The sequence below is a fragment of the Nuphar pumila genome, chromosome 3, assembly GCF_984573655.1.
Source record: "Nuphar pumila chromosome 3, dmNupPumi1.hap1.1, whole genome shotgun sequence".
Classification (NCBI taxonomy): domain Eukaryota; kingdom Viridiplantae; phylum Streptophyta; class Magnoliopsida; order Nymphaeales; family Nymphaeaceae; genus Nuphar; species Nuphar pumila.
In genome coordinates, this window is record NC_143251.1 from 142,105,823 (window position 1) to 142,131,655 (window position 25,833).

At 35.7% G+C, this 25,833-nt stretch overlaps 2 protein-coding genes and 2 non-coding genes across 4 annotated transcripts; 3 read left to right on the top strand and 1 right to left on the bottom strand.

Annotated features, from left to right (window-relative positions):
* Positions 1 to 2,677: 2,677 nt before the first annotated feature.
* On the top strand, positions 2,678 to 8,794 carry LOC149844161 (putative protein phosphatase 2C 42). Its single transcript, XM_090000356.1, has 4 exons — positions 2,678 to 3,450; positions 4,830 to 5,197; positions 6,763 to 6,999; positions 8,333 to 8,794. The coding sequence occupies exons 1-4, from the start codon at positions 3,180 to 3,182 to the stop codon at positions 8,543 to 8,545; spliced, it is 1,089 nt and encodes a 362-aa protein (XP_089856482.1). The 5' UTR covers positions 2,678 to 3,179; the 3' UTR covers positions 8,546 to 8,794.
* A 5,024-nt stretch (positions 8,795 to 13,818) lies between these two features.
* Positions 13,819 to 13,896, top strand: LOC149844162 (small nucleolar RNA R66). The gene has a single exon (XR_016431222.1). It is a non-coding gene; the product is annotated as a small nucleolar RNA R66 (small nucleolar RNA).
* A 116-nt stretch (positions 13,897 to 14,012) lies between these two features.
* LOC149844163 (small nucleolar RNA snoR118) lies at positions 14,013 to 14,090 on the top strand. Its single transcript, XR_016431272.1, has one exon. It is a non-coding gene; the product is annotated as a small nucleolar RNA snoR118 (small nucleolar RNA).
* Positions 14,091 to 19,679: 5,589 nt separating this feature from the next.
* Positions 19,680 to 25,004, bottom strand: LOC149844164 (NAC transcription factor 56-like). Its single transcript, XM_090001046.1, has 3 exons — positions 24,767 to 25,004; positions 21,003 to 21,322; positions 19,680 to 19,814 (listed from the first exon to the last, which is right to left on the bottom strand). Exons 1-3 carry the CDS (start codon positions 25,002 to 25,004, stop codon positions 19,680 to 19,682), a joined length of 693 nt encoding a protein of 230 aa, XP_089857172.1.
* Positions 25,005 to 25,833: the final 829 nt, after the last annotated feature.

Consider the following 25,833-nt stretch of genomic DNA (forward strand, 5'->3'; position numbering starts at 1 on the left):
AGTGATTAAAAGTGTGCAATCATATTTCCCCTAGAGTAGATGGTGGGCGATCAGCTGCAGCAGCACACCAAAAGTGTGCAATCACGTTGGCCTCCCGTTTTTAAACCCTTGAGCTTCCCATGTACAGTGCCTTTTCACAGTACATGAGGAATGTGCAATCACATTGCACCTGATCTGCCTTATAATAGATGCATGGCCCTTAAATGCGTTCTCAATAACCGAGAAATTTTGGTCAAACCTAAAATTTCCACATACCCACTTTTGTCTTTTTTCTGAATAGTCCAAGGGAAAAACATCCCATCACCGACCCCACAGTGCCTCTGGATAAAACCCTTGAAGTTTCCATGTACAGTGCCTTTTTCCTCATTGACTGAGAAATTCTGGTCAAACCTAAAATTTCATCATACCCACTTTTGTCTTTTTTGAATAGTCCAAGAGAAAAACACTCCATCACCGACCCCACATTGGCTGGCCTCCGGTTGATAAAAGGTTCCCACCGGTTGGTAAAAGGTTCCCCTGTACAGTGCCTTTTTCAAATATTTTACCAACAAAAGCGTGTATATTGTGCCAAAATTATGATATATTTATTTCGAGGCATTATTTTTTTTTCTTTTTCCCCTTTCTCAACATGTTTTTTTTGTGAAATTTGCAAAATGTTTCCCTTGACATTTTTTTTTTGTTACTATTTTCATCATTGATTAGTCTGTTCACTTTCGTTTTATAGTTTCCAATCTATGGATGCAATTAACTTCCAAGAAAGTGAGTTTTTTTTTCTTAGGCAACATTTGTTATTAGAGATGTAAGCGATTCATATTTGCGAGAAGGCTTGGAGGCATGATGTGAAGCGCGCTTTTAAGAACAATAGTCAACCCATTGGTATAAAATAGAGTACAGCAGGTAGGACACAATTTTGCTTATGGGATACAACCAAGTTTTTTTTTTTTTATTTCGTGCATTTTGCTTATGGGATACAACCAAGTTTACACGCCGACTTTCTACACTAAGCAAGACCACCACCATGACACAATCACTGAGCAGCCTCAATAAAAAAAAAGCAAAAAATTAAAAGACAATAAAAAAGTGTTTTAGATCGGGTAAAAGCAAAGTCTAAATAAACCCTAAACAGACACCGTAGGCATCCCTCCAAAATTTTTATCTCATTTTGGAGTAAGGTGCACTCAAAATGAGATAAAAAAAGATTCTTTTACCAAAAGGTCAAAGTTTTCAAACGTTGGAAATAAAAACACAATATTTAATATTCTAAATACTTTTTTTTACAAATTCAAAACGTTAAAAATAATAACCAATGGTCAAAGTTAAAGACCGAGACCCAAACCGAACCAAATTGAACCAAAGCTAAAACTAAAGCCAAATTCAAAATCCAAGTCTAAAATATTTAATAATTTAAATATTTTTTTTTACAAGTTCAAAACCCAAAAAATAATAGCCATATATCAAAGTCCAAAGGCTAACCACCCAAAAAAATTGCAAAACCTTCATCGTGGATCTAACCCATTTGCATCCCAAGATATGCATAAAAATCCATGTCAAAAAACACGTGGACACAAGAATGGATGATGTGGGTTTGATCATGCAAGTTTGAATTTTTTTCTCAAAAAATAAAACATAAGGAGAGAGAGAATTTTTATTTTTAATCCATAAAAACTAATGCTTTGATATTTTAATGTTAAAAAATGTATTTTTTTTGAAATGATACTTTTTAAATATTAAAAATATTAAAATAATATTACTCACACGTATCAGTGTCCATGTTTACGTGTTCGGTCGTGTCATAGATAAAAATCTATATGTCTAGGCTTGTGCAACACCAATTGCTTCCGACTGGGGTTTTGCTTGGCTCAGTTGCCTTATGATTTTAAGGTTCACCGGAAGATTTTTCCGGTAAAGTAAATTCTCTTGATCAGTATTAAAAAGTGTTTTTCTAAGAAAAATTCAAAATAAAAATGGTATATTTAACCTTTAAAATATACAAAATATAAGATAAACATAAAAATGTAAATATTATGATAAAAGCACAATATTTTTTTAAATAAGCCCATATTTTGAAGCTATCTTGTTTTTTCTGGGTTTTGCAAATCTCGTGATAAGCTTGATATTTATGACTGGTATGGACTCACTCACAGGTTATGAGTGACTTTTGCCTCCAATGGTTTCACTTATCTCGCAGGGGCTATTATGAATGTCACCAAGTTGATGAGACGTCACAAGTTCAAAATCCACGAGTGGCGTACCTTGCCACAAGGTCGAAGCTGGTTTACTCTCTGGTGGGCAGAGGGACCTCAAGGGTTTTACCAACAGAAGGCCATCTAATGTGGGGCCGGTGATTGGGGGGTTTTCCTTTGAATGATCCAAAAATAGGTCGCGAATGACTTTTTTTGGTCGATGGGGACCAGTGTTGGTCGTAATAGAGACCAGGGGGGTCAGCTAAGTCTGAGTGAGCTGGGCCAACCCAACTGACCCGAGTCAAACCAGCCTGCTTCCAAAGTCTCTCTCTATTTCTAGGGGAGTAGGGTTTAGGAAAGACCTCCACCGGATCAGACCGTTCGGGTCCGCGTTGAGTGGCTTCCCGCGTTCTCCGCGCGTAGAGAGAGAGAGAGAGGGGTCACCTTGATGACGAGCCTTTGGTATTTAGTTCAAGAACTTGCGATTTGAAAGCGCAGAGAAGGAGCTATCTTCAGAGAGAGAGAGAGAGAGAGAGAGAGAGGAACCCATTAATGGGTGCTTAAACGACATCACAAAGTTTTATATATTTGGAGATCTTGCAAATACTTTGTGGGTCTTTGGTCTTATTGATTCTCGCCGTCTTTATGATCGGTTTGTGCATAAGGTGTGGTGGGTTTTATGGGTTCCCTATAAATCGTTTTCCTTTGGAGAGTTAGAGATTTGGGGAATCTCTAATTTTTCCCCACCTTTTTTTTGGATTTTTTAATGATTTCATTTGATCTCTTTGGGATGCCAACTGTTCAAGGTGTGTGTATTTTTCTTGTGGTTTTCTTGTGATCTGGTTTTGATAAAAAAAGTTGAAGGAGATATCCGTCGCTCTTTTTTGAATTTGGGGATTTGGATTGATTGTCGGGGTTTTAAGATTGTTGATAATTTGGGTTTTTTAGAATTGCTAAAGGTGTGGGGAATTCTTGGGGTAGAGGGTGAGATGTGGTATGCTGGGGGTTTTGATGGGACTCTTCTCTCTCTGCTGCCGTTCCTTTGATGTTGCGGAGGAAGGGAAGGAGGACCTTCTGAGGTACAGAGACTTGGGGCGTCATGCCTTTGGGGAATTCTCTATGGCCATCGTCCAGGCCAATCAAGTCCTGGAGGATCAGAGTCAGATAGAATCGGGGCCGTTCGGGACGTTTGTCGGCGTGTATGATGGGCACGGAGGAGCTGCAGCCGCTCGTTACATTCGTGATAACCTCTTTCAGCACTTCAAAAGTTCGTGTTTTATTCGATTTCTGAGTTCTGTATCATTCTTTGATGTGTTACAATGTTAAAATGTGTCTTTTGCCTGAACTGTTGTTTGGTGATCGGAAATTGATTTTTATTGATGTTAGGTTGTAGAATTTGATTGTTGGTCTTTGATGAGAAACTTGTGGCAGTCCATGATTTGGTTTAGTACCTGCAATTGAATAGGGAATTTCTGTTATCATCTTGTTTTGTGGAGGTCTTCATTGAGCTTTTATTTGGTTGCACTCTAGCTCTCTATAATTAGGCTGCCAAAAACTGCTATAGTTTTGTAGCAGTGTCTAATCCTGCTTCGTTTAAACTTAATTCGAATCCACCAACTTGGTTGAGTTGCCATAAAATCCAGTCCATAATTGGATATACTTTGCTAATCGGATCATTTTTACCTGAAACTATTTAGGTCGATTGGCAAGATGCACCATGAATGTAGTTTGCAAACTGTTGGTCCATGGACTTTGCATTTGATTAATTGATTATGTATGATGCAAGATTATTGTTACATGCATAGAGATGACAAACCAAATGGCTGCTGTACGAATGGTGTTGTGGTTCCATTTGAAGCTTGTCATCCTTTGCAACTTTTAACTTTAGGGTGTGTTTAAATTTGCTCAGAGTATTGTCCCTTCATATCCCTTGTGACCTGTAGTTAAGATGTGCAAAACAATGGAGTCGTGAATTGAATGTCATTTCATGTAAATGATAACAGGGAGGTTGGTGAATAAAACTATTTATTTCCACTTTTTCTGGAATCTCCACAATCTCATATTTCTGAAGGTCATACACCGATCATGGAATTCCAGAGAAAAGGAATGAGAATTCTGCTAATCTGAATACTTTACACCCTTATATGATGAAAAATTCTCACTTTATTTAATAAAAATGATAGAAGAGTGTGAAATTCGTGATTGGAGGTATCGATTATGGAACAGGTAGCTATATAGCCTATTTCAAATAAAACCAAATCCTTGAAGAAATTTCTACCTTGTTTAGATTAAAAGCAAGGGTACCCGTGGAAAAAAATGGCTAAGCGCCCTTTATTATTTCTTATATATATATATATATATATATATAAAGTGTAGGTTGGGAAGTTCTTGATCCTTGCCTATGGTAAAAAAAAGTTCTTGATCCTTGGTGAGTTACAGCTTTATGTATTTTCTTCAGGGATTCCTATGATCATGTATTTTCTTCAAGGATTCCTATGCTCGAGATTGTTGCAATTACTCTTCCTTCTAATCTTGGGAATATCTGTTTTAGTGATTTAATTCTGAGCTGCTTTCTGTTGATTCTAAGATGTGCTCGTTTGCAGTTTAATTTTTTTTCTTTCTTTGTCTTTTTCTTTTTCATTGCAGCATTTTTGTCAGAGGCTGAAGTTATGTCCCCTGACATCATAGATAGAGCCATTCAGGAAACAGAAGAGGGATTTACTGCTCTTGTTTCAGAACAATGGAACAGAAAACCACAGATGGCAACAGTTGGGTCCTGTTGTCTGGTTGGCATTATCTGCCAGAGAGCACTTCATGTAGCCAATATTGGAGATTCGCGTGTTGTGCTTGGGAAGTTTGTTGGTAATACAGGAGAAATTGCTGCTATACAGTTGTCAACTGAACATAATGCTAACCGAGAGGCTGTACGTCAGGAGCTCAAGGTGATGCATCCTGATGACCCACAGATTGTGGTGCTAAAGCATGGAGTTTGGAGGATAAAGGGTATTATTCAGGTGGCATCAACCCATCTATACTTTTAACATTGTTGGAATGTGTTGTTATTTTGATTTTTTGTGGTTTTCTTCATTGTGTTTTTGGAAACTGTTTTCGATCCATGTAAACTTCCTCTTTTTTCTAATGAAATGTGTAGGATTTGGCATCATTGAATTGTAAAATTCCTTTTCATTTTGATTTTGTTTCATCAGTTTTCATGAGTTGGAATGATAGTTTTTGAGTTAGGTCAAACCTTGAGATGGGCAACTGACCGGATTGGTACCAGTGTTGGAGTAATCCATCAATGTATTATTCTTCCTTGATTGAGACATGCTTTGTGCATCAAAGTTTAGTCACAAGATCCTCCTACTGATGCACATCACACTTTCACCCTTGTGTATTTTTAGGTTCTCCTGCACAAAATTGTTAACCGATTTGAACTTGGTGTAGCTTCAGTGAATCTGTGAGCACTCACATCTGTGACACGAAATACTCCTTTGTCATTTACCCATTAACATTATTCATCTAATTCTGGCAGATGATCATCCTCATCTATTTCTTAGCACATTTCATTCAAACAGATATTCTTTAATGCGTTAGTGCTATGTGTCTTTTATTGATGGATGTACCCCAGGCCCCTGCATGTTTTTAGGAAAGTAATAACAACCAGCAAGTTCAAACGTTTACTTATGTATTGCTTAAGTTATTTATGCCTGAATTGAAAAGACTATTTTCTCCTATTTTTCAACCATAGTCACCAGTATTGACAATAAATTGAATTTTTCAAGAGTTTACGTCAATAGTTTATCCAAAAATTAAATAAGCATTAAGTTGTAATATATGCTTTTTTATCTCAATTTTGTTATGATACTTGTAACTCTTCCCAAAAGTTTTAACCAAAAGTTAAATAAGCTATTACGAAAACAAGCTTTATGAATATCCTATTTCTTTTCTTTTTTTTCTTGTTTTCTTTCTTTCTCTTTTGCATATAACATGTTGCAAACTGTTGTACTTTTTTTTTTGTATTGGTTATCCGTGAGATTCACTAAGTGATAAAAATCTTAAATCATCCGTTAACGTTGTTTGGCTATATGGGTTCATCTTTTCCTCGCTAGTTCCTTCCCCAATACTCTAAAAACACATCTATAAAGAATCCAACAGAAGTTTGACATTTATTTTTCATGTGATTTGTGTGCTATTAGTAGATTCTGGTTTAATAGGGTCTCCACAATTAGTGATTTTTTTTTTCTTTTGGCAGTCTTGATAATTTTATTCCTTTACAAAAGCAATAGGCCATTTTTTGTTGCATTTGAATTTCATGTCCTCTTTCTACTTGGAAGACTTCCTAAGTAAAAGGGTATTGTCTGTTTGTATTCAACTTTTTTTCCTTCACTCAATTTCTTTTGTCATTTCATATCATATGTGACAAATTTGATGATTAATTGAAACATGAAAGAAAAAACTGAGTTTACTTAATTGGCTTAGGTTAATATGAAATATGCATTACTCTGAGTAGGGATTTTTGGTCTAGTCTTATCCTGATTGTAAGTAATGGAAAGTGACTTACGTCAACTATATGGTGCAGGTTTCTAGATCCGTTGGTGATGTTTACTTGAAACATCCTCAATTTAAGGGGGAATCACTCAATGCAAAGTTCAGAGTTTCTGAACCAGTAAATATGCCTATTTTGACTGCCAATCCATCTATCATATCACTTGAGCTTCGACCTTGTGATTCATTTATCATATTTGCTTCGGATGGTCTCTGGGAACATTTGAGCAATGAGAAAGCAGTGGAAATTGTTCACAAGCATCCACCTGCTGTAAGATTTCATCTCTTTATGTTATTATCTTGTTCTTTCTTTTCAAGCCACATGTAAATTATTGCTGAAACTTGATTGACACCTGGATGTAGGAATAATGGCTCAATGAACAAATGCAACAAGCAACCTCCATGTAATAAAATAATTCATCATCAGCCAAAAAAAAGGAAAAATGTTAAAATGCAGTTATGATTTTCTGCATGCTACATTGGCACTTCTTTGAAGTTGAATTGGTAGCAAATAATTATAGATGGTTGATTAATCATTACTATTCTTGCGAAAGATCTGCGCTATATGTTATCCAGCTGTATGCTCGATTTTTTGGTGGCTTATATGAGATGGCTCATCTTTTATTTTTCCCTTATAATTATAACCTTTTCAGATATGGTTGTATTAGTGTTAAATGCTTTGAAAATAGGATTCCTCTCATACAATTTGCTTTGTTTCTTTCATTCGTTAATGACCTTATATCTCATTGAAATGTGTAGCAGAATTTGGATGTGAAATAAACTGAAAGGGTTAATGCACATTCAGAATTTGTTCCCTCTTAATTAATTCATTCAGGATTTATAGTATTGAAATATTATTGGTTGGTTAACATAGTGGAAGGGTTTGAACAAGAAGCTTGAGTTCAGAATCTGAACTTCATGCAGCAGAAGAATTTGCACTGTTTTGTGGAAAGCCACCTTGCCACAAGGTCATAACTATAACATCTGTTTCACAGTTCGTATTTCCATTTCTAATTTGGAACAAACAGCCACCTTTCTAGATAATCCTATGAATTTTGAGATGCTGCTATGTCAAATTGCCTTGACTTTTGCTGTTCAAAACATGTGGATTTTTTTAGTAGCTACAGATAGATGCGGAGAATTCATACGATGCCACTGTAATTCGAGAGCATCTTATTGTATCTGACCAAAAGACCAAACTGTTTCGGAAATCTGAAAGAGAGAATAGGGTGGAAAAACTGAAAACTGAGAAAACATTGACTTGAGAACAAGCTGAAAGTTCTTGAGCTCTCTCTCTTGGGGCAAAATAGGCCAACCATAGTCGGCCTTTTCCCTCACTATCAATCTAAAGAGAAACTGTATCTTCTTTTTTTCTCATGACTATGAAAGAATGTTTCAAGCAAGAGACTGTTTTACATTCCTGAATTTTCTCCATCAGTTGCCTTTTGCCTATTCTTGGTAAATTGCGGTACTACTGGAAATACTCAATCTGTCAGGCAATTCAACCGCCTGATAAATGACAAGAATTCTTCCATAGCTCAAAATCTTTGTTCTAAAAGTGATTGAATTTACTTCAATCTTATTCACATGTATTTGCGCTACAGGGAAGTGCCAAGAGGCTTGTCAAAGCTGCTCTGCAGGAGGCAGCCAGGAAAAGGGAAATGCAGTATGCAGACCTCAGAAAAATCGACCGGAAAGTTCGACGGCATTTTCACGATGACATAACTGTCATTGTATTGTTCTTGAATCATGATCTCATCTCAAGAGGCTTGACGCAAGGTTCTACCTTGTCGGTCCAAAGCGCTTTGGAGCATTGAAAGTGCCTCTTATTTTCATCCACTGTTTTTGTGCTCTGATCGACAAAAAAACCAGCAACTTGCCCAATCAAGAAAAGAGGGATCACCCAAATTGCACTGAAGAGAATCATTAGTCAGGAGACTGGCAAAGTCTAAAAGGTAAATTTTATGCTTGAGCTTTCTGTCCAACCAACCTGTAATGTGACTCGAACATTCCTGGCTTGTATTTACTTGTCAAAGATTAAATGCAAATTTTGGTCTTGATGGTCCCTTGGATTTGGGTTTTGTATATCCTCTAATGTTCACAAGCTTTCTGGTGGTCACCAGGACACGTGACACGTCATTATTGTCTTTTTTGTTAAGAAAAGTATACAATGGGACACGGGGTGGTTTGCTGCATGTGTTCAGACAGTGCAGTGCGAACTGATTCTAAATTGAAGTAAAGGGTAGCCTTTTGTTGTGGTGTTCAACCCATGGCTAAACTTGCACCATTAGTGATAAGTGAGTTTTTCTAAGTGTTGTGAAAGCCTAGTTTGTCGGACATTTTAAAGGGTCAATATATCATGATAGTTTGATTATGTTATGATTGTTTTTGTTATTTAAATGTCACAATATACTGTCGATGTTTTTATCGATTATATAACATGAAAAAATATTTTTATATCGTTTTATGCTATAGTATTTTACCCTTTTCTTTATATATTTTTTCCACTTTTTGAAATTATTTATGTAGCTCTTGTTACAGTTGTCTGAGAGGATTGTGGTGGCAGCATGATAATCGTGACATACGGGGAAAATATTTGATACCCTCGAATGTACCGTACTTTTTAGTAGAAACAGCATGTTTCAACGTATTTTCTAGAGTTTTTTGTGAGTCAAGCCCTATGGATATGCTCTAATATGGTTCGTCAGACCAAAACATGTTTTAGATCATCCCATTGTATTGTATAATCGGATTTTTTTAGACCTTCAAAACTCAATGTTCTATAATGTGTAAAAAAGTTGCTGAGATTTTTATATGAACCATTCAAATAAAAGTGTGTTTTCTGGTACTGACCCCTTTGTCTCAGGTTCGACTTTCATCGGGTGTGTGGGTAACTTCAACTGGTGAGCTCCATAAGGGCTCGTGTGTCCGTGACTCCACATGGAAGCCCATTAATTGACCCAATTTTTGGCAAGGGTTCTTCATCATTAAAAAAAAGTAAATTCACTGAAAAAAAACCAGGCTGAATGCACTGGCCAATAATTTCATGTTCTATATATATATGTATGTTAAAATCAGTTCACTAGGCAAATCGGTTTCTTAAAAAAACTATCAAGTTGAATTATTTGTGAATGGACAACTTCTTAGCGTCAGATAACACGTGCCATTAAACAATAAAATATTAAAAATCTTAAATTTGTAACCCCTTTAAGAATATTAAAAACCGAATTGAAATGACACATGAATGGGCCCTTTTTTAATCGGCTAATGGCCAATCCGATCTGAATCGGCTGATTCTGACCCACTTTAACATTGATTTATACTCAGCATCAATGAACTCATATTGACCATACCATTTAGCTCCTCCGTACTTTTATCATAGTCAAGTAATTTTAGCTATAGTTCACTTCTGAAATGATAAGGATGTGAGTGTAGACGTGACTTGGCAAAACCCGAACCCAACAAATTATTATTTGGGTGGGTTTAGGTAGACCTTATAGGTCATGTACCGACCCATTGACAAACCTACTTAGGGCCACAAACTCTTTCTCCATTCTCCCCATCATATAATTTGGGGCGGTCTAACAAAATGTTGGGCATGGATCCAATGCTAGCTATATTAGAAAAAAAGTTCAAGATCAGTGTATAGAAGCAAAATTGAAGAAGGAGTTCTACTTTGGTTAAGAAAACAGGATTTTACTAATAATTTGATTAGGATTTCATAAAAGTTTTTTCAATCTGCATCTGAACAAAGCACAAACCGCAATAATCTGACCAGCTTCCATATAAAACATATAGAAAATAATTGCATTGGATGGTTAATTTGACACATTTCCCAAAATGCCGTATAATTTTCAATATTCTTTCCATGCCCAAAATCACAAGTATTTGAATTTAAAAATATCTTTTTACCCTTCACACATGCGAACTTTTTATATATGCAAACTTTCTCTTAAATATGTGACTATTTTTTGCAAAACAGTCTTTCTTCTCAGATTTGTATTTCTCTGATCCGAGTCAAAAACTTGTGTTTTCAAAGTAGTTGAAAAACTGAGAATCAGGACTATAACTTTCATGTTTTAAGTCAGAACCGAAAACCCCTCTAAGATTCTTATTTTTGAGTTTCAAAAACGAAATAGAAACATACTATACAGACTGAAATAACCACATAATTTATCTTGATAGGATATTTTGGCCTATAAATAGAAGGAATTATAAAGAACACATAAAAAAAAACTAAACAGAAATACCTTTCCAACTACACTTGATTCATTGAAAAATGGTTAATGGATGTTGAGATACAACCTCGACATTAATCTTAAAATAAGAGATGAACAAACATAGTTGCGCCTTTTCTGTCTATTCTATGATATTTTTGAGTACTTTTATCAAAAATCTAAAAAATAACAAAAATAAAAAAAGACAAACCAGAACATTAGCTTTTCAAAGTTATCAAGATCACCTTGATTTGCTGAGCGATTGAGTAGAAACGTTCTCTGAAAGATAGACGACTGATTACATGCAAATATGATAAAGTCTGCATAAAATGAGGAAGTCCGCATAAAATATATGCGAAAATGAAAAAGTATGCATAAAATGAGAAAGTCTGCATGAAATTAAGTGCTAGCATCCTATTAAACTCAAACCTCAAAACTTCATAAATATCTGACTAAGTTCACATATAACTCAAACGTTCGCATAAAAATAAGTGTGAACATCTTGTTTAATTTAGAAAATTGCATGTATTTAAGAAAAAATTGCATGTTTAAGAGAAAAATCACATATATAAGAGGAACTTTACATATATTTAAGAAAAAACTGCATGTATAAGAGAAACTCTGCATATACTTAGAAGAAAACTACATGTTTAGAAGGAACTCTACATATAAGAGAAAATCACATATATAGGAAAAATTGCACATATATGAAGTAAGAAAATTACATATATAAGAGGGGTTTTCGGTTTTGATTCAAAATAGAAAAGTTACATGTCTATGTCTCAGTTTTTTAACGACTATAAGAATAAAATTTTCAACATCGTATCGAAGAGATACAAATTTGAGAACAAAGACTGTTCTGCAAAAAATATGCATATTTGATAGAAAAATTGCATATATTTAGGAACTTTGAACGTGCGAAAAGTAAAAATTTATTTTTAAAACCAAATATTTGAATTTGTAGATGTGAAGGGAATAACAAAAAGTATAAGGCATTTTGAGAAATGTGTCAAATTAGCCATGCAATACAATTATTTTTCATACAAGATATATTATTAGTTAATGAGAGTTGGATTCAATAGGACATGAATCCATCTAACTGCAAATCCTAATACTAATTTGATTAAACAAAGTGGTCAACGTGGTTGCTGTGAAGAATCAAATCAAACCTCATTGTCGCAGATGTGTGTTTGGCTTTCGAAGGTGGGCCATGTAAAGCAGGGTGGTCGTGGGCCCGACCTAGCGTTTGCCCTGATGGGAGGTGAGTCCATTAAGTGGCGTGGTTCTCATCACAAAAAAAATCTGATTAAGCAAGAGACAATTGGGTCGCATCTAAGGATGTTAACGGGTCAGGTTTGGTTCAGACCCAGGTAGAACCAGACCTTGTAATATCCATAATTTTTTTGTATTTATTAAACATTTAAATGATAAGAAACAAAACATCCGATAAATAGTCGTAGTTAAATTTTGAGGATAACATTTCTTTAACGAGGGAAGGATGTAAAACCCGTATTTTTTTTATACTCTACGAGAAATAATAGTAAATTAAAGTTAAAATATTATTCAAAATTATGGTATAAAATTAATTATAATTTAAGTATTAATTGGGATTCAAAATAAAGTTCGAGTTAAGGATTTATTCAGAATTAGGGTTTTGATTTTTATCGGATTTAATCTGAGTTTAAGCTGAACTTAACTGGATCTTAATTTGAGTTTTAATATTAGTCAGGATTCGAACTAAGTGTGTATTTTAAATTTGAAGTTTTATTGAATTTTGATTTCAAATTCTGAAGTTTTATCAGTCTGAATTTCGATTTAAAAATTCAAATTAGGATCGGATTTGAATTTGAATTAAGAGTCTTATTGAATTTTGATTTTAGTTTCTAGAGTTTTTCGAAAATGGATTTTGATTTATGAATTGGATTTCAGCTTGATATCTACGTGACCAAGCTAAACACTCCGATCCATACCTGGCCCAAAATATACTTGTTCAACTTAGCCTACATGGCCACCTGACCCGTTGCCCACTTGTAAATCCATCACCAAGATTGGTTCAGGCTCATGTGTAGGGATGTAAACATGTTGGATGCGGGTTGAGCTCAGGTTGGACCTAATATAGTCGGATTCAGAGTGGGAAGCATAGAGCTTATACCAAACATGAGTCCAATTAGAGTAGGTCTCCTAATGGATCCAACTTTAACATTTAATTAGTTCCGATCTTGTCGGACACCAAGTCTTACTCAGATTCGGATGTGAAAAATAATACAATCGGTTCCGAGTCCGATTGGCATTCGGATCCGGTCGGATATCGGACCCTAGCACGAACCGTTTTTGGAAACCCTAACACGAATTCATTTGGGGCAGTTTTCTTTGGAAACCCTAACGCGTATAAAGAAACTATTTAACGCTGCCTCTCTCCTCTCTCTTTCTCGTTTGTGGTTCTGTGCACATCGGCAGTCCGAGAGCTCCCCTTTTGTGTTGGTGATTTTAAGGTAATCATCGATCAATCCCTCTCTGTTTTTCCTATGTGTATCGCCTGATTATGTTCTTAATCTGTACCGATTCTTTCATGGTTTTTGCTCTCTCTCTCTCTCTCTCTCTGTAAGCCCTTTGATGGGTCTCTTCCACCATTTTTCTGATGGTTTTAGGGTTACCCATCTCAACGATTCCTTTGGAGGGCTTAGATTCAAAGCAGGATTTTGTTGAGTCACTCTGCCTTTCTTTGCCACAGGCATAGTGAATAACGGACTGCGACATTGAACGTTAAAGCAATCGCGTTTCTCATAACCTTGCTTGCTTCTGGGGAAATCGTCTTTGAAAAGAACGTTTGATTTTGCTTTCATCTTTTTTGCCGTTTCCAAATGTATTGAAGGTCCGATGATGGCATGTAATCTTTGAGACCTGATTTTTTTTCTCAATTGATGAAAATTAAAAGCAGTAACTCTGAGGACCCTCAAAACAGATATTTTCCTCTTTTCAATCATTTTGTTTTAATTCTCAATTTTTTCTGAGTTTGTATCTAACGCCCTTTAGGCATAAAAAAACTAATTTATGTTTTGGGGTGAGCTTGGATGATGAAATGCACTGGGCTCTGAGCAAATTTCGTTGATGGAAATGCATTTGCCTAGAAAGCATTGTCTGACTTAAAACCACCCACTCAGCTTTTCTTTGCCGTTTGTCTGTTTCATAAGAACAATAGTCTATTGTGATGGAATATGGGGTAAATATCCATTTTCCTCTTCATGTCCTCCATTTCCGGTTCAAATGGTCCAAACTTGGTGAGGTGGGGCGACTCGTTTTCTCTGTCATTTCGCTGGCTGACACTTTCTGCCGTCAGAGGAAGGAGAGGATAGAAATGGGAGCTGCCACTGCATGTTAGAGGAAAGGGAGTGAGGAGAGGTTCGATAAAGGATTTTATGTTAGGGTTAGAATATATATATAATGATTTTATAATATATATAATGGTATAGTACTTATTATATATATATTATATATATATATTATGATTTTATAATATATATAATGGTATAGTAGTTATTATATATATATTATATATATTATGATTTTATAATATATATAATATTATAATAGTTATTTTTTTAGGCGGGCGGGGTGAGGTGGGGCAGAGCAAACTTTTATCTCCTGTTAATTTTTGTCATTTCATGTCCTCCATGCCTGGTCCAAACGGGGCAAGGCTAGGGGAGGCCTCCTTCCCTCTCGTGTCATTGCCATCCCTAAGTTAAGCAGAACCCTACTAGTTATACAACAGTAACATTGGGTTTGAACTTGCAACATCCCAACACAAAGGGACGTGCACTAGCTGCTCCTACCTGACAAGCAGAGCCCTTTTTGGTTCTGCTTTGGTGCTTTCCTTGTAAGATGTTCACCTCCATAAGGTTGATCGGTCTCCCGATCGTGCAACTAATAATCGGGTTCAGGTTTGGGTTCTATCGGGTTACGAAAATATACACATAATATTTTAGAAATATATATATATATATATAATGCCTTAAAATATTGTTCGCATAAATCTAGTCACCAAATGGTAAATCTAGCACTACTGCTGTGTTTAACATGATTTATTTATTTTATTTGAAGGTTTTATCATGATTAATACTCTATAATTTTTTATTTCAGATGTGTTTAACATGATTTATTTAGCATATTTAAATATTTTATCATGTTTAACACACCAAGAGACAACAGGGGTTCTGCATAATTACTGTTGGGGGCCTGACTAATCCCAGCTTGCCTTTAAAAAGAAATAGAAGGTTTTATCATGTTTAATGCATCTTAATATTTCATTTATAAGATGGTGGAAATCAATGAGTCACAATTTATGAAAATAATGATAGTTTAAAAATGGCATAAAAGACCATATTTGAGTCAACTTTGACACAAAAATAATAATTAGAACAGGCTAAGCATGATTCAAATCTAAAAATTTCCTTTTGGAGCTTAGATCTAGGTAAATCAAGTGTGGTTACAAACCGGTTCCTTGAAACCCAAGGACTTATGTGTGTCAGTTTATCCTATTCCTAATGCCTTACCAAATTTGCACAAGACACTGAACCTACTTGTTTTTCTCAAGTTCGAAAAAATCTGATGTGGCGTAAGGCCATGGAGGATGAGTTTAATGCTCTATATAGAAATGGTACTTGGTCTCTTGTTTCTGCTAAGCCTTATACTAATATTGTGGGTTGCAAATGATTTTTTAAAATTAAACATTTGATGGTTTTTTTGAAAGATGTAAGGCAAATCTAGTTGCAAAAAGATACATTCAGGAGGGCAGTGAGTGATTACTTTTGAGACTTTGTCTCCTTGTCAAGCCAGCCAATTCATCAACATGATGTTCATAATGCCTTCATGCATTAAATTTTACTCATTAAGACTATTGTATGTAAATTATCCAAATTGTATTCAAATTGTCTTAAAACAGGCTTTCCAAGCTTGGTACCAAACACTCAATGACTTTCTTTTGTCAATTGCTTTTGTCAAATTCAGTCATCCGCTACAATGTTGTTTATTCTTATTTATGTAGATGATATTGTTATTTCTGAAAAATGTTCTTCATATTATTCAAGGGTTGGGTGATGAATTTGTTATTAAGGACTTTGGCCCCTTACATTACTTTCTGAGAATTGAAGCTATCAATACCTCTTCGGGCTTGTATTTATCCTTACAAAAATATATGTTAGATTCTTTGGACGAGACAAATATGGTTGGTGCCAAACCTGTTACTACACCCATGGCCTCCTTCGATATCGTCAGGTTGTTGGTGCTTTCCAGTATTTTATTCTCACTCCACCTGTCCTTTTGCTGTTAATAAGTTTGTCAGCCTACCACAACTCACGGAAGTGTTCTCAAGCAGATTTTTAGTTATGTTATACATACTCTTCAATATTATGGGGTTATTGATTCCAAAATGATGTCAACTCTGAAATTTAGCTTATTCTGATGTTGATTGGGTTGACTATGTTGACGACAACCCATACTTGGGCAATACTTATCTTAGAACAAAATGGACTGTGCAAATCAGGATCTTTAAACTGTTGGTGACAAACCTTTTGAACTTGTTCACTCCAATTAAGTCCTATTTGGGTTTTAATTACTTTGTTACCTTCATCCATGTTGTACATGAACATACTTCGTTAAACACAAAAGGGAGGTCTTCAATGCCTTTAAAGTGTTCCACAGTATGGTTTAAACCCAATTTGAATTTGTTAATAAATATATATTTTTCTGAGCACCTCATAAGCTAAGGTATCAACACAAAATCTTAGGACTCCTCATTAGAATGGGGTTGCTGAACTTAAAAGTAGGCATCTCAGGAATGTGGTGCGCAATTTCATGTTCTATGTGAACATCCCTAAGGCTTATTGGTTCGATGCAGTTTCTACTGCTTGTTACATAATCAACAGACTCACTAGTCAACAACTTGGAAAAATCCCTATGACTCTACCTAAGGGTAGACGATTGTCTCTCCCACTGCATTTTTTGGTGCGTTTTGTCCACATGCAATAATATTACTGAGATAAGCTTGTAAAAAGGTCACCAAGTGCGTCTTAGGATAATCTAAGATCCAAAAAAGCTTTTCTTCTTAAGGGATGAGTTTTTCCTGAAATAACCATAATTTTTGGAACTAGACCTTTTTCCCTTTTGACAATAGGGTTCAGGGGGATGGCTCTATCAAACCTTTCATTAGGGGATATTAGATTCCCACCATTTCACCCCATGTTGCTATTCCTCACAAGGAGGTATGTATTGAACCAGAGAACAATGATGATGGTGACCCCATCGTAGAGGAGATTAAGGTGGTTACCCTTCCACCAAGTTGAGCGCCTACTATATATATTGTGTTTCATCCCATGATCCATCATTGGATTTTTCCAGGTTTACGTCTCTCACATGTGCAATGTTCACTCTCACGATAAACCATCTACCGTTAAAGAAGCCAGCTCCCAATTTCAGTGGAAACAAGCCATGAACAATGAGCTCAATGCCTTAAAGAACAGGATATGGAAAATCGTTGAAATTCCACCTGGCAAAAAACCCAAAACCCGATGGGTTCAGTATCCCAAATCTAGACCGGTGGCAAAAGTCTTTACTCAAGCTGAGGAGACGGTGATCCATATACCTTCACACATGTCAAAATCAACTCCAGTTGCTGCCAATAAAATTGGCAACTATATCAACTTAGTGTGAAAAGTGGTTTCTTACGTGGAGTCCTTTGAGAAAGTTTAGACTGAGAAAAATGACAAATAACTTGCATTCTAACTCAAGCGCTCAGGCAATCATCAAGACCTTGTTTTTCTAAATTTAGCTCATCCCTCGGCAACTCTAAAGTAAGAGGAGATGCCAAGGAGATGGCCCGGACTACTATGAAAGAGAAGGAGAGAGAGATGTGTCTCTGGGGAGAAAAATGAGTTAGAGAGAGAGAGATAAGGGGAAAGGTGTGTTTATAGGATTTTTTTGAGGGATGGTATTTGAAAAACTATCTATCACCTCTTTTTTTGGAAATGGTTTTGGAAAAACCATTGCTGCTCACTTTTTTTGGAACTTTGCCTCTCACTTTTTTTTTTTGAGAAATGATTTTGTAAAAACCATTGTTTGATTTTTTGAAAAACATTTAAACCCTTTAAAATTCAAAAAATCCCTTTAAAATGTACCAAAATACCCATGGTTTAATTTTTTGCCCTTTTTTTCTGCGTCTTTTGCGTAGTGAAAGTTTGACAGGTTGTTTGAGTTGTGCGGCACAAACTTGCCTTAAATGTGAGGTACATAAGATTATCAGTTTCAAGTTTAGAGTCTTGCATATTTCATACATGTTTAGCACAATGAGATATCAAAAGTGTCATAGTTGAACAAGTCGATAGAGTAGGGCAATGTCAGTTTAGAGCTTGAAGCAAGTTTGGGCTTACGAGGGATGGATGTGTCACCTTCATATGATGAGTGCACAAGCAATTGATGGTCGATATAATCAATTACGAATCTGAATAAACATTATAGGTATTAAAGTGAGCATTGAGTTTCAAAGATGCACCGAAGAGTGGTATATTATATTTTGACACCTTCGGGCTTTGTAGAACGTAGCGTGCAGCCCGCAGTAAAACCTCCTTTTACGATGGAAAAGACTTTTTAGCTTTTAGTCTAACTCAGTTACTAGTTTGACATAGAAAAGCTCTCTAATCAAGAGGAATTAATATCGCTCGATATGCCCTCATTGAGTTTCTCGCATAGGTGTGAGGTTGGGCGGTCAGAGCGGGTCTCGTGCATGCCTGTCATAGAGAATTTGCATACTCGTGAGCACCACCGTGAATATGAAATTATTATTTTACCTTTAAATATTTTAAGTATTTATAATAATATACTTTTGGGTTATGAAATTATCATTTTGCTTTTGAATAATTTAAATATTTATATGTATATCTTTAAAATATGAACTCGAATAAATATCTAAAAAGTATCAGTTTGAATAATATCTAAATTCGTTAAAAGATGGGTTATAGGTTAAAATTTAGTAAAAGATTCAGATTTGAATATTATTTGAATCATGTTTCTGGACTTTGGATCAGGTTTGAGTCTAGTTTAAAATCCATAAGGTTTCATTTCATATAATAAATTTATTTAACATTTAAAAATGATTTATTCATTCTTACTTATATTGTACCACTTTACAAAATCCTTATTGGTTTCTTTTTTTGTCCCTTTGAGCCAAAGGTGCCTAATTAAAACCTTTATTAACGATCAAACGGGTAACATCGATGCCTGTGATTATCCTTTTACAAAGTAATGGGTCCGTGCTCAATGAAGTAAGCTGAATGAAACGTGCTAAATGAGGTTTTCAGGTTTTGCTTGTATTATTTTTTAATTCTGACCATACAAATGTAATCTCTGTACTTGATTTTATAGGGATTAGCTCTTAAAGTGTTCAATTCCTGCACATCGGTGAGTTTTTATAATGTTCGAAAAATCAACCGTCCAAAATCTTTGTAAACTTTATTTTTTTCATCAAAAACACATGATCCAGGTGTGGATTTCTCATAAATCTACACTGGCTAACACATTTTATGGGTTCAAAACTGTGAAAAAACACCCAAAAAGCAGAAAAAACCCTTTTTACCATATTTCATTTACTCCTTTTCCAATTTTCATAAAAAAAAAGACCACTCTTGCAACTCATCCATTCAAAAAAATGATTGTGTTTATTCCTTCAGGCGAAAAACTACCAGCGTCAGCTCCCATCGTTGTGTTCATCAACTGGATTTTCCTCGCCAACATCTGATTCACAATCAACAGGTGAGTCATAATCGAGCCCTTCTTCTTCCACAGTCCTGTCGAATACTTTGCATAGAACGTAGTTATAATTCTGCAAACAAAATGTCACTAGTGAGCCACCATGAACAAAAAGTGATGAAATAAGAAGAGAGCAGATCCTGTGATCAGTCCAGAATGCTTAGCAAGGTAGTCGGTAGGGATGCAACTGGTTCGGATCCAAAACAGCTAATTACATGGAGATTCAGATCATAATCAGATCCAAAACAGCTAAAAATTGCAAAAAACCCATTCTAGATCTGGCCCATTTGCACCCCTAGTACTCCAGCCCTTGAAATACAACACATCCTTGTGCCACTCCAATGTTACATGCATGCCACAGACATCATTAAAGTCATTTTTAATGGGTCGCTTAACATACCAACCTGGTAACCGACCCATAACCTGCCCACATAACCAAGTATCAGGTTTCAGTTTTGCCGGCTCGCCTAGATGAAATCTCAAACCTGGATTCGTATAATTTCAAAAGATTACTTTTACTTAAAATACATATAAAAAATTGGGTCGGGTCGAATACCTGGCAAAAAAGCTGAGTTGGGTCAGATATCCAGCAAAACTTATAACCCAAACCCAGCCTGCATATTGCTCGGCCTGGTTCGGTTCAATCCGAATATTATTCGGGTCAGCACTTTTTATGCCCAAATCCAAAAATTCTCATTCAGGTCTGGTACCCTACCAACCATTTTCAAAATTGCCGGTATGTTTAGCAACTAAAAAAAGACGTCATTGTGAATGCCTGTGGCACTCGGGCAAAACAGATCATAGTGACAACTGTTTTTCTCGGCAAGATCTCGTTTGTCAAAAACTCGTGAGAAATTGAAAAAATTTCTTAAATCTTGCATTTTTTGGAAAAATCTTGGCAATAAAAAATAATTAAAAATATATATAAAATGTTTTTTATATGAAAATATTAATAAAAATTATTTAAAAATAAAAATACATGGTTTTTTCATGATAAATAGCCGTTTAAAACATAAATATCACGTTTAAATAGTGGTATTTATGTTTTTTTTTCACAAATCTTGCGATATTTTGAAAATCTAGCAAGAAATCGCCGTTTTGAACTTTCAGGCAATTTCTCGCAATATTATCGCGAGATTTTCATAAATCTCGCGATATTTGTTACAGAGGCACAGATGCATTTTGGAGGCCTAAGTACCTTGCTAAACACTTGGCTTGATCACTGATTCATGTCTTTGAGAAGCAGAAGTTTTGTCCTTACTTTTTTCATCTGTAGCCAATGCAGTGAGCGCTTCTCGTTAAAAGATTCTAGAACATCAATTTGATTAGATGAATCTAATCGGTACTCGTCCATTATCCAGTTGGTTTCATTCCCAGATGGAGGATAACCTTTATAATAAACCCATCTCTTCTTTATAGCAGAAGGAAGATGATCTTCCTCATGGAGGACCACCTCTTCTTCATTAGCTTCTTCCCAGTAACTTCCAGATCCTACCAATCGATGGCCTTGCTTCATATTTGAATACAATTTATCTTTGGGAGTAAAGAAGTATCTCGTGCTTTGATTGATATCGGCACATGCTGCAGATTCAAAACATGACACGAAAAATAGAAAAAAGAAGGGGAAATGTAAGTTCGTGTAAGTAGAAACTGCGGTTTGATGTAAATTAATTCATGATCCCACACTTTGCACAGGTTATGTTTATGCTATTAGTTTTCATATATATATATATATATATATATATATAGATAGATAGATAATGAGAAAGGGATTCTGCCGCTTTTTTTTAGGTTATGTCACTCTTACGACCTTCCAAAAATCATACTTTTAGGTGTTTTATGCTACATCTGAACCATTAGATGTATTTATCATACCAACTGGCTCCACGTAGTTGAATGGAGCTGTCTGTGCACGTATCCTTGCGGTGGGTCATTGTAGGCTCAGACCCCAGTTAAATAATAACTGGTGGGGTCTGCCTAACTTAAAAAAAAAAAAAACTGCATTCATCATTATTTATTTATCAAGAAAAAAGTTTGACGTAAAAATGTGAATATTTTATCATCAATTTTTAGTACAATTTCAACCGTTAAATTTTTTACCTCTTTAAAGTACACATCATAGCATGCTAAATCAACAAATGATAAACAGAGTAAAACTATGATTTTTGTGGGTCCTAATGGTAACATAACAAAAAACAGCAGCACCATCCTTATTATATATATATATATATACACTTTGCCATTTTCATGAACTAACTCTGCATATGTGATTTACATGGTTTGGTTAGTGAGAAACGGCTCTTGAATTATTTGATTATGACATGTAAGCACAATTTTAAGGCCCTCAAAAAATCAAGTACCTACAGTGCACAATTTTCATAAAATCATATTTTCACTGAAAATACAAGATTCAAGACCCGCTTCCTAGCATTTAGACCAAGGTTGCCAAAACTAAGAAGAGAGAAGCGAAACATTTTAAAATTTATAGGAAGCGAAGTATAAATTTCAAAGCAAAATAAGAATAAAAAATGATTCAATATGGTAACTGAATAGGAATTGAAGAAAGAAACAAATAAAAGCTAAAATAAAATTGATTATTCTTATATTTCATGATTTTTTCAACAAGAGTTAAATTTTTGTTAAAATCTAACAATGATGGTTCCCAATTTAGAGAAAGTAGATAGGAAGTGAGTGAAAGCGTGAGAAAAAATACATGAAAGACATGAAAAGAAATGTGTATATATAAAGTATACACCATGTGTGTGAGAAGAAGAATAAAAGAAGCGTGTGAGAATCAAGATTCTCAAGAAGTTTTGAAAGCAAGAAGTATCGTGCTTCTGAAGCAAGCTTCCAAGAAGCGCACTTCCCACCGATTACTCTTATTTGGACCATGTTTGATTAGGTGAACACACCCCTTTAATATGATTTCCAGCTCAACATGACCCAATCTTAATAAATAAATATATATATATATATATATATATATATATAGAGAGAGAGAGAGAGAGAGAGAGAGAGAGAGACCCTTTTTGGTTAGGTGCATTCCTTAGGCCCCTTTTTGGTTAGGTCTCGTTAGTCTCTTTCAAAAATTGTAGTTTTAAGTAATTTTTCTCAAGTCTAATGCCGTAGATTTTATGTTTTTCCGGTGATCCAAAATCAATAGCTATGAAGGTATCAATTTTTCTCGGCTTATAAATTCATGTTTTTTCATCAAAAAAACATGATCCAAGAGTTGATTCTCACTAAATCGATCATGTTAAAACACATCTAACGGTTCAGATCTATCATAAAACACTTAAAACCTATAGGCAGAATATAGCAGAATGAGAAATGGGGTCTAATATGTTCAGTTCTCCTATTTATATATGCTGCAATCCATTATACCTATAATTAGTTGGGATCTCAACAATGACAGTCATTTTGGTACAATCTAATCTCGTAGATTTGTTGTGGATGGTTGATTTGCTAGAAATTAACCCTTGAATATTTTTTTGTTTGACCAAGAAACATGATTTTTTTGTCAATAGATCCTTGTGCATTGATCTACGAGAAGCCATGATATATATATAGTGTGTGTGTGTGTGTGTGCACATGCACGTGCGTGGAGAAGGGGGATGGTTCACCAACTAAATGGTCTACTACTTATCCTCCACTTCAAAAAGTCTGTCAGATAGATATGTTTTTTAACAAATCTCACTATGATCTCCTCGGTTGAAAACACATGAATCAAACTTTTTTTTATGTGTAAATAGGATTTGAAGTTTCTTATGTTATAAAATCTTTCTTCCATGAAAATCACATACATACAGGCAGATTTTGCCAAAAAATATGTCTAAACATACAGATTTTAAAGGGGAGGACATGGGGGTGAACCATTTAGTGGGTAGACCATCCCCCTTCTAATATATAGACTACTGTCTCCTGGATGTACTATTTTTATAGAAAAACATAGATGTAAGTTATACCTACTGAAATTGAGCTCATAAATTTGTTCAGCATATTTTATCTGAAATGATTGTTTTAATGTAAAAATATGATTTGAATCATGAAAATTTTGATACAATGTAAGATACTATATAAATCACATCTATATGGTTAGATCTAAAAGAGAAAATGGTATTATCTTAATTTCAAGTACTAAAGCGCAAAACGTTTGATATGCACTCTTCTATCATTGACATAAAATTGATCTCCTTGACCCAGCATAACTTAAACATGGTGCCCTGCATTCTATCTAAAAAAGAAGCATAAGTTGCATATAGGCTTCTAATGTATGGCGAATTTACATTTAGCTAGTTTCAACTTTAAAATAATTAAGATAAGATACTAAGCTTTTAACAAATTATTCAGATGACTGCCTGTGCTCCAGTTACCTTTTAAAATTACTTATTTGCCCTTGATATTTGAATTCAAGAAGGATGGCAGTGGACCGGGGGGAACGGTGCCACCCCGCCTTGCTCCGTTTGGACTGGGGATGGAGGTTAAAATCAAAACCCGTGTGAGGATGAAGGAGGGGATGAACTTATGCTTTCTCCCGCCCTGTCTCATCCCTGTCCCGATCCTCGCCTTGCCTCGCTCTGTCCTCAATCCTTCTTTGGGGATGGCAATCGACAGAGGGGAAACATGACTCCACCCCACCTCGGCCCGTTAGGATCGGAGATGGAGGACATGAAACATGGACAGAGGTTAAAATCCAAGAGGATGGAGGTGGGGATGGAAGTCCGGATTTTGATATTGTGTGTGTGTGTGTGTGTGTGTGTGTGTGTGTGTGTGTGTGTGTGTGTGTTTTGGTGTTGGTGGTGGTGGGGGGGGGGGGGGGGGGTGTTGGGGGTTGTTTCAGATAGCACGGCTTCTTTTGACCATATGGTTAGATTGCACGGAGGGAGAAAGATCTAAGGTGTGATGATGCTTTTGATATAAAATTGGGCTGTTATTTCATGAAAAAGAAATACATCCATTAACCTCGCAATGCAAGATGGAAAGGAACGACAAAAGGAGAAAGAACGAAAAGGAAAGCTTGCTTACTTGGTGCCTCCCAAGGGCTGAACACGACGGTGTCTAAGTATTCATCCACCGTCTTAATACAATCGGTATATGAAGAAGAGGGATCGCAGATCTTCGCCAGCAGGTAATAAGTTACGATTTCGTGGTCAGTTGGCAGAAATCTGAACCCAATGGGAACGTTGAAGCCCTTTTCTTTCCCTCGCTCTCTCTCTATCCCTTCCTTATCTTGGCCGGTGCTTGTCATCCTGCTCTCGTGCATCGCTTCGATGAGATACGCTATGATGGAGACCGAGAGATGAGAATGGTTGATGGGGACGGGGACTGTGCCTGCCTGTATTTATCAGTGAGAGAGCGAAACTTCCAAACCGTTGTTTGAAAATCCAACTCTAACAGAATAGGTTTATCTAGCAAGAACTCTTTTTGGTTCAGTTATCTAGTAAGAACTTGTATCTAGAGGTAGGCAATGGCCAGGCTTGGGCCGATAATATTAGACCTTAGCTTGGCCTGAAGTCTAATCTGATCCGGGCAGTCCGGCCCAATTCGTCTCTCTCTCTGGATATATATATATATATATATATATATATATATATATATATATTCTGGCCAGCTCAGCCCAAATAGTCCCACAGGCCTAATGGGGGGGGGGGGGCAAGCATTTGCCAACAAGCTAGCTCAATGGAGCCTAGGCCTGGTCCGTTGCCCAGCCACCCCTGTCATTTAGGAAAATGGGACTCACAAGACAAATTTTGTTTCTCTTTTTTAACAAAACCTTCCCTGTCATTTTACAAAACCAGACCAACCAACCAATATTTGTTCTTTTTTTAGTTTGGATCTGGATTTGAGTCTAATCTATTTTGATTAAAGAAACTTGTTTTAGTCATAACTTTTAGTTCAACTATTTTTTGGGGGTGGTTTTTGGCTTATTCAGAGGCTTACAATCTTTAGTTTTATTTTTTTATGCAAAAAATGCCCTTGAATTAGATCTAACTACTTTGAACATGAAATATGGGTACTTCAGAAAAACAATCCTTTGGATAAGACCGCAAGATTATAAATGATCAGAATTGGAGTATCAAAACCATATAAGT